Raw genomic sequence first — 13,133 nt, forward strand, 5'->3', positions numbered from 1 at the left:
TTTGCCTGTTCTAGATACTTCATAGAAATGGAACCGTACAACTTGTCGTCGTCTGTGACTGCCTTCTTTCACTCCGCATGTTTTCAAAGAAAAGCAAATCACTCTTGCACTTTAGTTTGCTAATTTTATTTAGAAACATACTAACCCTTATTTATCATATGGTAAAATGTATTTTTTTTCTTTACTCCTAGAGCTGGTTCCTTCTATTATGAACAACTTGTTGAATCCAGATGCCATTTTCTCAAACAACGAGATGAGCCTGTCGGACATAGAGATCTATGGCTTCGATTATGACTACACCTTGGTGTTTTATTCAAAGCACCTCCACACACTGATATTTAATGCCGCTCGGGACCTTCTCATCAATGAACACCGGGTAAGAGCCCAGGGACATTGCAGTCTTCCTCCCAGTCTCTTAGACATCGAAAGAATAGCCGTGAGCTGAGCGGACCTGGCCTCATGGTGCCTGTGCATAGATGCCATTTAGTAAATTGTGGCTGAATCAGTGAGCAGTTTGTTCCCTTCCAAATGACTCTACCTGAAAGATTTTCTTTTCCTACTTTATTGAGGTATGATTGACAAGTAAAAAGCTGTACGTGTTTAATGTATACAGCTTGATGAGTTTGGGGATCAGTATACACCTGGAAAACCATCACCACCATCAAGGCCATCACCTTCCAAAGTTTCCTTCCTGCCCCCTTTGGTATTGTTGCCCCCCCTCCCCCTCCCTTGTTCTCCCCCTCCCCCTCTCCGAGTGTGTGTGTATGTGTGTGTGTGTGTGTGCACGCGCATGTGTTAAGAGCACTTCACATAAGATTTATCCTCTTAGCAAACCTTAAGCATACAGTACAATGTTGTTCTCTATAGTACCATGCTGTACAATAGGTTTCCAGAACTTATGTATTTGCCTAACTGAAACTTTGTACTCAGGAGATAGTTGGGCTTTTTTTTTTTAATCTTTAGGTGTCTCTCTGACAAAAGACTGTCCCCAGTTATGCATTAGCGGAGATCCAGCTACAGACATTTGTGCAGTCATTTCTGACAGAGCAGTGACAGTTTCTCCCAAAGTCTGAGGGAGTGGTAGCCTGCTGAATTCTGGTTAGAAGGAATTCTTCAAATGGTAGGCAATATATTTTGTACTGGTCTCAGCCTATCAATAACCAGTGTTGTGGCAGGACCAGTCCTTGTGGTTTTTATTATGATTGCAAGATGCCTGTTAGCAATAACCATCAGGAGACTTGGAAAAGAGTCAGGTTTATTATTTACAAGACCTGGAAATTGCACAGCATGTCTGGGGTCGCACAGTGAGGTCGTGGGTGGAGAGAGAGATAGCAGGAGACAGACCGCCCCAGACAGTGCCATGTGTAGGCCTGGGGTTCTGTTTTTAGTGGGGTTGAGGGTGGGGGCTCACTCTTTATTGGTGAATTTAAAATATACAAGCAGGAATTTGAAGCATAGAAAGAGAAAACAAATAAGGAGCCCAAATGGTCATTTGTTAAAATCAACCAAGGTCTCTAAAGGGGGAGTTGGCCTGACTCTATCTAGTCCCATGCTTAGCAGTGTATTTCTTTGAGATTTGAAGAGGATGCTTCTTTGAAATGGATGCTTCGGAAATCAAATCTTAAGTCAGGCACTTGCATTATAAGAAAGAAAAAGAAATGTCAGCGCTTATTCTACACGCTGTTTTCTCCTCATCACTGATTTGAATTGTGTTCTTTTAAAAAGAACATTTGAATGTCCTCTGATGCATAGTATTGTTGAGAGCTTTGAATAAGGAAAGAAAAAGAGAAACATTCAAAACCTAGCTTGCTTTCCTCTAGTTTGAGTACACATTTCAGGAACCAGGATGAGAAGCATCCTCCGAGGTCAGTTGGATTCATGCCCTTGGAGAACCCCCACGGCATCCCAAACGGTGCAGCTCAAACCTCCATCTCAGACCAGAGTGCCTTACTGCAGGAGGCAGTTGTGATTTGGGGGATTCCTCCATGGGTTGAACAATTCTGCCTTCATACCGCTTTCCACCGTCCGTTTACTTCATTCCTTCACACATTCCTTAAACCTTTACTCGGAGCCCCTTCTATGCGAAGCCCTGTACCAGAAGCAGGGAGGATGAAGATGAGAAGGACGCAGGTACTGCCCTAGGAGACCCAACAGTCTAGTGGGGGAGTCAGTCAGTTAGACAGATGGATTATGAAACCACCTGGTGGAGGCCTCTACAGGCATCTGAACAGAGAGCGAGGGGGATGGCTGGAACAACTTTTTCTGCCTGAGGGAACTGGGAAACCAACAAAGAAGGTGATATTTCTCTGGAGTCTGGAAGGAATTTCTCAGCAAAGCTGGGCTAGGTGGGCTGGGTGGGTATGAGTAGAAACTTAAAACTTGACTGAGTAATAGGCTGGGTGTTATATGTAAAGACCGGTTCTCCAAGACTTCTCCTTTCCTCTTTCCCAGACTGGTCATTGTTAGTTTTTCTTCTTTTTTTTTTTAAGGAGGGTGCTGCTCACAGTGGCCCATGTGGGGATTGAACCAGCAACCTTGGTGTTAGCAGCACCACGCTCTAACCAACGGAGCTAACCGGCCACCCCCCATTCTTAGTTCTTTTAACCATTCTCATTTGGCCTCTTTTCTAGTCTTTTCATCATCTTGATCACCCTCCTTTGTGTGTGCTCTGGTTGTTCCCTCTTATGTGTGAAGCCCTGAACTGGAGAGGTTAATACAGGTAGGGTCTGACGAGTGTGGAATGGGGGAGGCTGTCACCTCTCTGGTTCTGGATACCATGCCTTTATTAATGCCGCCAAAGTGTCCATTAGTTTTGGATCTTCACCATTTGATGTGGTATATTTCCTGATCCCCTCAGCTTTTGGTTATTAGTGGTTTTTAATAAACAACGATTTTAATTAATCATTTAATAAACAATGATTTTGTCATTCAAAATGCAGAAATGAATGGCGTTTGCCAAAAAATAACATTTCCTTCAGCCAACAGCCAGCCTTCTTTAGTTATGGCCACTTTACCAGATGTAAACCTATCTGGCCACTTGCCAGGTAGATACATTTCTCTATTCGTTCAAGAGATGCTCTTCTGTCTAACCCACGGTCCTTTTTTCTCCACTGTGAGGGTGGAAGCAGAATAAGAACCAGGTGGTCCTGCCCTTGCTCTCCTGTCTGCTAACCTGCACCACCTCTCCACCACCTCACTGGGAGATCGAGCCGAAGGGGTACATTGGTGCTGGCATCTAGTCCCAGGTCGCCTGCAGCATTTGCTGTGACTCTAATATCACTTATAAAATGAAGATCATTGTTACTACAGCACCATCTGTTGATTGTCTGCTAGGTGCCAAAAGCACAGGTTCTAGAGCCTGACGGCTGGGGTTCAAGTTCTTGCTTCTACCACTTATTTCGTAGGTAATCTTGAGAAATTCACCTGATTTCTTTGGGCCTCGGTTTCCTCCTCTGTGAAGCAGGTACAGTAACAGTACTTTCTTCACAATGTTATTTTGATAACTACATGGGTTAATTTATGTAAAGAGCCTGGCACATAGAAAACACTCAATACATGTTTGCTATTATTACTATCATTTCTAATCTATATGACAGCCCTGCAAATAGATATTGTCTCTGTTTTACAGCTGAGGAAACTGAGGCTTATGGAGACCGGTAGGAGGCAGAACCAGGATTTGAGCTTAGATCTGTTTGTTTCCAGGACACAAATGCTCTCTTCTTTATTCCACATTTCCCTCTTGTGTAATTAACACTTTTCGTTGCTACCTTATGGGTCTATTGTTCGTAAGAAAATAAAATATTCATGAAGATTAAAAATTACTGAAGATAAAAAATTTATGAAATTGGGGGGGAAAGAGAGATGACATAGATAGAAAAAAAGTGCAATCATTATGATTAGAAAAGCTTCTGGATTTAGGGCCACTGAAATTTTGTTCCCGTTATGTCTGTTTGTTGCTTTGGTAAAAGAAGTATATCATAACAGTAATTATATCAGTCATATTAATAGAATCAATTAAGCTTGTGCAGATTTTTCTCTTGCTTTGAATTTGAAAAAATTCTTCTAAGATGCTTTTGAAAGCACTGAGTTTAGTGCCGTTTTTTCTGCCAAAGACTAAATGTCCTAGAAATGGGAATACATCTGCTTTTCAGATGCACAGTAATAGAACAGCAAGTTTGCAGTTTAGCATCTTCCCAAAAAGCAAGTGTAAAAGTTCCAGCTCCTTCTTAATTACCCTTTTTCTTTTTTATAAGAACAAGTTTTTACAAAAATAGAAATAAGAAATACCGGGTGATAACTGCACCTGTTTCATCATTTCACATGTCCGCCAAAGGATAAAAAGAGAGTGTTTGAAGAGTTCTTGATTTCGTCTCCCAAATTCGCACCCTCATCTGTGTTCCTGGTCATTAATCGCCAGGTTTTCACATGGTTGTTCAGTCCAAACCTAACATTAGCTGTGACCCCCACATTTTCCTGTATTCCGCGTCTGGTCTCTCTGAAAATGCTGTGGGTCCTTTCTCTTTATAAACAAACTTTTAATTTTAGAAGAGTTTTAGGTTTACAGAAAAGTTGCAAAGGTAATACAGAGAGCCCCTGTCTGTGTACCCTGCCTAGTTTCCCCTAATGTTGACATGTTACATTACTGTGGTACAGTTATCACGTAAGACCCAGTATTAATAAATTATTAACTAAAGTCTATACTTGATTCAGATTTCCTTAGTTTTTGTCTAATGTCCTTTTCCTGATCCAGGAATCCCGTGCAGGACCCCCCATTGCATTTAGTTGTCATGTCTCCTTAGGCTCCTCTTGGCTTTGACAGTTTCTCAGACTTGCCTTGTGTTTGATGACTTTGACAGTTTTGAAGAGTACTAATTGGGTATTTTTTAGGATGCCCATCTCTTGGGATTTGTCTGACGTTTTTCTCATGGTTAGACTGGGGTTATGGGTTTGAAGGAGGAGGACCACAGAGGTAAAGTGCCGTGGGCCTCACATCTTACCCAGGCTCCATGCCGTCAACATGATTTATCACCGGTCATGTTGGCCTTGATCGTGTGGCAGAGGTCTCTCCACTGTAGTTACTCTCTTCCGCCTCCCCATGCTGTACTCTATGGGAGGAAGTCACTCTGCAGCTGTGAACTCTCTTTTCACTCACTCCAAAGGTGTCCCGACCCCATCCACTCCTCGCCTCCCCCACGGCCGTCCCGGTCTAAGCCACCATCACCTCCCAGCTGACGGTGCCCTAGCCTCCTGACTGATCTACCTGCTTCTGCTCTCCCCCCTTAGGCGGCTCTATTCGGGAGCAGGAGGGAACCTTTAAATGTTAATCACGTTACCCGTGGGCTCAGTGTTTCCGGAGCCTCCCCGTCCCACTCAGAATGCCCGAAGGCCTTCCGCGCTCCCCGGCCCCAGCTTCCCCCCTAGCTCCTCTCCCACCTGCTCTCGCTCAGCTCCAGCCACACCAGCCTCCTTGCTCCTCCTGGAACTGCCAGACACGTTCCTACCTTTGGGCCTTTGCACGTTGCACTTGCACTTGCCGTTCCCTCTGTTTTGGAACAGCTTTCCTGGCCCGAGGCCTTGCTCCTCATTTTTCTTGTTTGAGGTCTCGGAACTCTTCCACTGCATTTTCTTTGTAGTACTTATCAGTGCATTGTGTGTTTATTTGCTTATGGCCTGCCTCTCCTGAGTAGAATGGAAACTTCTTGGTGGCAGAGACTGTGCCAGTTTCGTTCATGGCCATATTCCTAATGCACAAAGTATGTGCTCGACAAATACGTGATTTCTTTGTTGAATTCCAGTTAAGTGACAGTGTTGTGCTGGGCGTGGAACCGCCACTCTGAGGCAGGTCATTTTGCCTTTGCTTCATACTGTGTGTGGATTTGGAGAGCTTTGTTTTTATGTTCTGCTACCCTGTCTCTAACTAGACTCGTAATGTAGGCTACTTTAAACACTATACTGGGACCTCTGAAAAACGGGTCTATTTATAGGCATCTGAACCTCAGGCACTCGCAGGCAGTGTTGTAATGCCGAGGTCCATAGCTGTGGCCAGAGCTCTGTAATTAGCAAGGAAAGGGGCGCATGGCCAAGCTGCAGAACTGGGGGAATTACGCGGGGGACTAACCCGTGGATTCTCTGTAGTGTTTTCGTCTTAGCTTCCCTTGAAGCTGTAAGGGACATTTCTGTAGCATTCTCAGGGGGATGCCTCCATCTTTATTTGCCCCCACACACTAGCCTGCCCAGAGTCTCCTGGAATTGGAGCAAATCCAGGTACTGAAGGAAACCAGACTGGGTCCAAAAAAGAAAATTTTTAATAAAAATCCCAAGTAAAAGTCTTTCATTGTTTATATTTCTTTCTGCTTTTAGGGATGGCTGTAATCTTCATGACACATTGGGTGAGTCATGTTTCTCAGGCTGGTGGAAAGTTTCTAAACTATGAAGAGTCCAGAAAATCTAGTCATAGGCCATTGGGGAGAAGGGCTGATGTGAGCAGCGGTGGTTTCCTCAGCCGGATATTACTGTTGCTGGTTGTTCCTAGAGATGTTGCATGCACGTGTGTGTGTGTGTGTGTGTGTGTGTGTGTGTGTGTGTGTGTTGGAAAGGGGCCCATCATGAGGACATTTTGGACTTGGCTGCTTGTATGGGCAATCAGTTTAGGGACAGGAGTGGAGCACAGAAATCACCCCAATCCAACCATTTCATTTTCCATACAAAGGAGGCCTGGAGAGGTTAAGTGACTCGCCTGAAGTCCTCCAGGAGAGTCAAGTAGCAGAGGCTAGTAACATCGGCCTAAGAGTCCAGGCTTCTCGATTCCCACCCAGCAAAGCAACTCAGTTTTCCTGAGCACTCGCTCTGTGCCGGAAACGGCCCCGACGGCCTGCAGGCATCTTTTGGCTTGATCTTCTCTGCTTTCACATCGGGTAGGACTCTTGTTATTCTTACCTTGGTGATGAGAAAACGGAGGTTCAGAATGGCAGGAGACCTTGCCTAAGGTCACACAGGTAGCACATAGTAGGATTAGGATTTGACACCTGGTCCCTCAGCACTGGGGCCTGTGTTCATCAGGACGGCATTGTCCCATGGAGGCTCCTTCAGCTGTTTCTGTCAGTTCACCAGGTCGTCTACTGTGGTCTCTGGACCATTGGAAAACCACTGTGTGTCTAGCAGGAGTGGCTCCCTAAGAATACACAGCGAGAGCAACAGGCAGGGGAACATGAGTGGGTGTGGGGCCGTATCTCACTAGGACATTTGTGTCCTGCTGGGGAGCCCAGGTAAGCCCTGTTCAAGGAAGCAGGCCCAGACTTTTCAGCAGTCCATTTACAGAGTGTCTATGCGCTCGCTCTCTCATTCACGTGTTGCCTCAGCTAAAATAGCTGGAAACGGTGAGTCCTCAGCGAATTCACTGAGTCCTCTCAGCGGCAGTGCCGGCTGTCACAGCAGGCCGTGAGCATCTAGTATGGTGGCTCAGGGTCGGTTCAGAATTGATTGCAGGGTGGTTCTTCTACTCTGTCTCTCACTAGACTCATAATGTAGGCTACTTTAAACACTATACTGGTACCTCTGAAAAACGGATCTATTTATAGGCATCTGAACCTCAGGCGCTCACAGGCATTGTTGTAATGTCAAGGTTAGTAGCTGGGGACTTGGACGTGATGCGGACCTGGGTTTGGCCAGTACGCGAACGTCTGTTTATCTCTGTGAGCCTGGCAGGCTCCTTGACTCTCCTTCTCAGGTTATTCAACAGTAAACGGACATGAGGTGCCCTGCCTCCTTCATGCTTGGGGAGTGAGGAGTAAATGAAATGAAGTCGCAGAAAGCGGCGAGGACAGTGTGGCACTTGGCTAGTGCTCAGTGAAAGCCCCTCTCTCAGTAACGTGTTGATAGCTCCCTCCCTGACTCGTCATTCCCGAGTCTAAAGGAGGCTCCAGAGGGGTGGTGTCCCCTGGCCTCACCTCCGTCAGCAGGACTGTGGTGCCCTGTGTTGGGTTCTGGGTGTGTGTGTGTGTGTGTGTGTGTGTGTAAGAAGTGTGTTAGTAAAAATGCACAACGTTGCACAGTGCTCAGAATTCTTGGGCATGCCCCCGTGGTGGAAATACCATGTAGTGATTTCTTGGGATGCATGGCAGGTGTCAGATAAATGAGCCCAAATGTGACATTTGAGTCAGCACTTTGTGCAGCTTGAATTGAAAACCTGCCGCATGTGGTTCAGCCTGGTGGTACTAGGCAATGTCTCATGCCAGTGTGACGCTGTCCATGAAACATTAGCAGTGCAGCCATGCAGAGAGGTTTCCTGTGCATCGTGACTCTTGCCTAGGTTTTTTCTAAAGCGATCTGCATCATGATTGGAAGATCCTGGTGACACAGTCTCCCTAGAGCAGGGGTGTCAAAACTGCGGCCTGCGGGCCAACTGCGGCCTGCAATCCATTGTTAATTGGCCCGCAGCAAATTCCAAAAATATATTTAGTTTACTTAAATAAACCAGGCGAGGCAATACGTACTTCACCTCGAGTGAGTGGCCCGGCTGTTTGTGTATTTTACCGCATATGGCCCGTGGTGAAAAACGTTGAGAAAAGTTTGGACACCCCTGCCCTAGAGTCAGGACTAGATATTCTGTGCTGCAGGGCTGTGCTCTGAGGGTGGAGGGTGTGGGGCAGAGCAAGGGCAGAGGCCCAAGCCTGACTCCCTGCCCACTGCACCCCAGCATGGTCCAGCTCAGGTTGTTCCATCCAGTGCCTCTGATGTCCCATGTATAAAATGGGAACGGCAGGGCCTGGGGTGCTCGGGGCATTGGTGCTGCCTGTGGGGTAGCTGGTGTTGTACTTCTGAGATTTCGGAGAGGGCAGCAAGGACTCAGATGCCTGGTGCAGTGGAGAAGGAAGGAGCTAGGATTTTTACAGAGTTTGAGGAACGGTTTAATAACCAGGAAATGCCATGGGAGCCGAGCTGCCTTCAGAAGTGGGTCATGTTCTGAGTCAGAGTTGGAGCAATAACGGGGAAGCACGTGCTGCGAAAGGGCCTCTCCAGGCCTGAGTGGGAGGGAGCTGCACCGACAGCTGTGGGGTGCCTCCGGCCCATGGAGGGTGAGCAGCGGACAGCTGTCCAGATGAGGAACGTGATGAAAGCTATATGGAGGGGCCCTTTTGAGAAATTTTCAGCTTAGGTGTCTTTATGAAACCTAGTAATGGGGCCATTTGGGGGGCTGTGACGTGGAGGTGCTCACAGATGAGCTGAATGGATGGTTGACAGTGTGTTAAGGGAGATAGAAGCAGAAACGTTTCTGGGGTCTCAGGGATCTGGGAGTCCAGGGGCAGAGGGAAGGGAGGGAACGTAGCAGTTAAGACAGGAGAAATTGGGGGAATGTGTGCCGGGCAGAGAAACAGAGTGGGGCAGGAGGGAAGGCTCTGGCGCCAGAGGCCTCTTGGTCTGGAAGCAGAGGGACGCGGGGTGGTCTGTCCCATGTCACCCCACCTTCCCACCAAAGTGCAGTACACCTCAGCCTTTGACAAGGACCAGATCTAGACACCACCTTGAACTCAGTATATTGTTCGCTAAAACTGATTCCTCTCTTCCTTTTTAGTATCCTGTGGAAATCAGGAATTATGACTACAACCCAAATTTTGCGATTCGTGGACTTCATTATGATGTGCAGCGGGTAGGTTTAATTCTCATGTTTTTCTACAGTTTAACGGTGTTTGGGAATAAAATGTACTCTTGGTGTTTTTCTTCGCTGAACAGATAAATTAATTTTAAATTATGTTCTTTGGGGATGCAGAACTGAATTATTCAAAACATCTTTGGATTAAGTCCTTTTCTAATACACAGTGTTAGAAATGAATGCATTTAGTAATTTGGGAGATACCGTTTATTTCTGGTAGTTCTTTTTGGTGTTTTGAGGAGGGGCCAGCTGTCAGCTTTTTTTTTGCAGATAGGCCATTTCCGTATTAATGAGTTGCACAGTGCTTTAATCAGCACCCAAACCTTTCAGAAACATACAGTGTGCTACCGTGTTACGACAACTTAATGTTGGTATGATTTATAATGACACCAGAATCCTCATTACATATGCGAATTGTTGTGCATTATTTACCTGTGCCTATGTTTTTGTTTTTGAAGGCAATATTGATGAAGATTGATGCTTTTCATTACATCCAGCTGGGAACTGTCTACAGGTAAGAATACAAGGAGGCAAATTTAATTCACCCAAAGTAACCAAGTGGCTTTGGGTCTCTGACTGTCCAGTGATGAGGAGAACTGCAGTGTGTGTCTTTATGAATCATTCCCTCACTCCTCCTTCGTTGGAGACATTCACTGGGGCCTACTGCCATGCTAGATTCTAATGGTTGGGCTCAGACGGGTGTTCTCAAAGAGCTTGCGGTGAAGGTAGGAAGCCACCTCCGGAAATGAATGACGGCAGCCCAGAGTGACTAAGAGGATGGTGGACATGTGCTAAGACACCTGCGGGGCTCTCCGGAGGCTGAGAGGGTGGACTGGCTTTCCTCCCAGAGGTGCCAGCCGGCCAGCTGAGCGAGTGTCCTGGAGAGGAGGTGTGCTTGGGGAGGGATGTCAGGAGAGAGAGCGGGTTCTCGTTCCCCCCACGGTAGCTGAGTAGTTTGGATAGTAAGACTTTTTTATTCCCTGTTTATTAGAATTAGTAGAAGCACGTAGCTCAGTCAGAAATCTTTGGAACTTAGAAAATGACGGGTTTTATCTTTTCTAATTCTCAAATTCAGGGGTGGGATTCAGGAGTGTGGTTTGCATTTAGATTCATATATTGTACTTAAAAAAAAAGAGGTGTGCATATCGTAGTTTCTTCTCTCACAAGTTCTTTGTTAAAATGAATATTTTTATCCAAGTGAAACACAGACACAGTTACAATCAAATAGTACTAAAAATGTCATAGCAGACAACAGCAGTCCTCTGTCTTCCCTTCCCCCACCCAACCCCTTTAAAAACTCTTTTTGGATTAAAAAAGATTTTTTTTCTTCCTATTTCTAATAAGTGTGCTCATACCGGTACTTCTGTTTCCTAATGTATTAATTCTGGTCATCATCCCTGCTATGACAGATAAGGATTTGGCGCTTTCGCTCACGCGCCCCCTTCTCTGTCCTCATTCTCCTAACCTTGTTAAGATGTCCGTATCTGGTTATTTCACCATCATTGTTTGCATTATGACTCTGCAGGTCTTAAGCCAAGTTGTGCACTGGGATTGTTTCTTCATGGTAGTGTTAGGTTTTTCTTAGATTTAATAATAACCTCACTTTTTATTTGCTTCATTTTCTGTGTACGTGTCCCTAGTTTTTCTAAATTTTCCATCACAAATACCAAGCATGTATTTATTTGTCAACAATTCAAACACTTTGAACACTATCATTCACTTTTTAAAAAAATGGACAGCTGCCTCCTTCTCGGTCTCCACTGATTGCTCATCCTGGACTTGTGTTTTCCCCTTTCTAGTTTTACTTTCCCATTTTGCTGGAGCACATCCTCGAGTAGCTTCCTGGTGCCTCCAAGGGCTGAGCCTTTCTGGGGGTCTGTGGTGGTTAATCAGTTGTTCTCTTTGGTCTCCTATTGCAGGCCCCTGTTCTCAGTGTTGCTAAGTCAAGTGTCTCCTTTTCATCTATGATTTGTCTTGTCTACTGATGTTGAAATGTCTTATTCTACCGATGTCTTTGCCCTCATTTCCTTTGACCTTTTGAGCGACTGGTACTTGACTCTTATTGTCATTTTAATGCTGTTTCAGGAGAAAGGAGAGGTGGTGGTGGTGATGAGAATAACAATAATATTAGTACTAACAAACAGCAGTGAACAAATATTGAGTCTTGTTGTGGGACTGACACAGCCATACGGGTTTTATCTGCGTTAACTCTTTGGCTCCTCAAAATAACCTTACAAGTATCTAATAAGGTAGGTACTTATTAGTCCCAGAGATGTTAAGCAACTTGCCCAAGGCCATACAGAAGTAGAATTCAGACCCAAGCAGCCTGGCTCCAGAGTCTGCTTTTGGCCTGCGTGCGATACGGCGTTTCTGAATGTCTTCAGGGTTCACTGGAAGGAAGTCCCTCATGGACTTGCAATTCCATCCCTCCCTCTGTCAGACACTTCTGCCTTCTCTCCTGGGCTTTTACAGTTTTCTGCAGTGTAGTCTGTCCTGGACTTTGTTGCTCTACTGATTTACCTGAAGCACTGCCCTCAGCCACCGCCGCCTCTCTTCTGAAATCCTGCGTGGCTGCCCACTGTCTAGAGAACAGAGCCCAAACCTCTTAGCTTTTGTCACCCTTCTCTAAACCTTTAGCTTCCTCTTCTTCCATACACAGCTCCTTCACTTCCTGGATTGGTTAAGACTCTAGGTTGCAACTGGAACTGGCTTAAAACCACAGTATTGTCTCACTAACTGTGCATCCCCAGGACAGGCCAGTTGCAGGTTCCGCTGGCTCCAGGAGCCAGATTGCTGTTGTCAGAACTCTTTTCATCTCTTGACTCTGTTGCTCTCTGGGTTAGGCCCCTCCATGTGGTGACCGTGGCAATACCAGGTTTCCATCCCTCCAGCTCCAGGTCGACCTGGGAAGGGGAGTTTCTTTCCCAGCAGTTTCCACCCGCCTCCAAGGGAGCGGGTGTCGGGCAGGTGCAAACAGCACATGTGTTCCTTTCCTGTGAGATCTCCTCTCTCACTGCTCAGTATCTGTTCCTGCTGGCGTTCTGCCAGCACGCTGGTTGCCTTCCTCTCTGTTTCCCGAAATCTCGTTCATCCCTCCTTCAGGGCTGACTTGTGCTGCGGCCTCTCCTCCCCCTTCAGCCTCTTCTACAGTCACATGATCCTCTAATTGTCTGCTCTCTCCTGTAGATAAATTCACCATTGTGTTAAGGTGTATGGACAGAGCGAGGCAGGAGGAGCCAGCTGGGGCATTTAGAGGGGAAGGAGTTCAGCTTTCAGTCCTGGGAAGGTTGCTGAGAACGGGGTGCAGTGGGCTGAGGTAGCAGGGGTGTGAGTGTGGGCTCTGGAGTCACACTTCCTGAGTGTGAACCCCAGCCCCACCGCTCACATGCATGAGGCCTTGAGCAACCTCCTGACCATTTCAAAGCCTCCGTTTGCTCCTCTGTAAAATGGGCATGATTCTAGTGCCCACCGTGAGGGCAGCTTG

General features: G+C 46.3%; 1 protein-coding gene across 2 annotated transcripts in view; it reads left to right on the forward strand.

Moving 5' to 3' along the window:
- The first annotated feature begins 242 nt into the window (after window positions 1–242).
- The window catches only part of NT5DC3 (5'-nucleotidase domain containing 3), a 35,749-nt gene continuing 22,858 nt past the window's right edge, over window positions 243–13,133 (forward strand). Inside the window, exons 1-4 of one of the 2 annotated variants that reach the window (XM_033117489.1) lie at window positions 243–376; window positions 6,361–6,389; window positions 9,572–9,646; window positions 10,108–10,163. In XM_033117489.1, the coding sequence (XP_032973380.1) occupies window positions 6,363–6,389; window positions 9,572–9,646; window positions 10,108–10,163 (158 nt within the window). In that variant the 5' untranslated portion in view covers window positions 243–376; window positions 6,361–6,362. Of the gene's footprint in view, window positions 377–6,242; window positions 6,265–6,360; window positions 6,390–9,571; window positions 9,647–10,107; window positions 10,164–13,133 lie in introns of those variants that run through there. The other variant, XM_033117490.1, reaches the window with a different exon arrangement.

Source organism: Rhinolophus ferrumequinum, chromosome 10 (assembly GCF_004115265.2).
Source record: "Rhinolophus ferrumequinum isolate MPI-CBG mRhiFer1 chromosome 10, mRhiFer1_v1.p, whole genome shotgun sequence".
NCBI lineage: Eukaryota > Metazoa > Chordata > Mammalia > Chiroptera > Rhinolophidae > Rhinolophus > Rhinolophus ferrumequinum.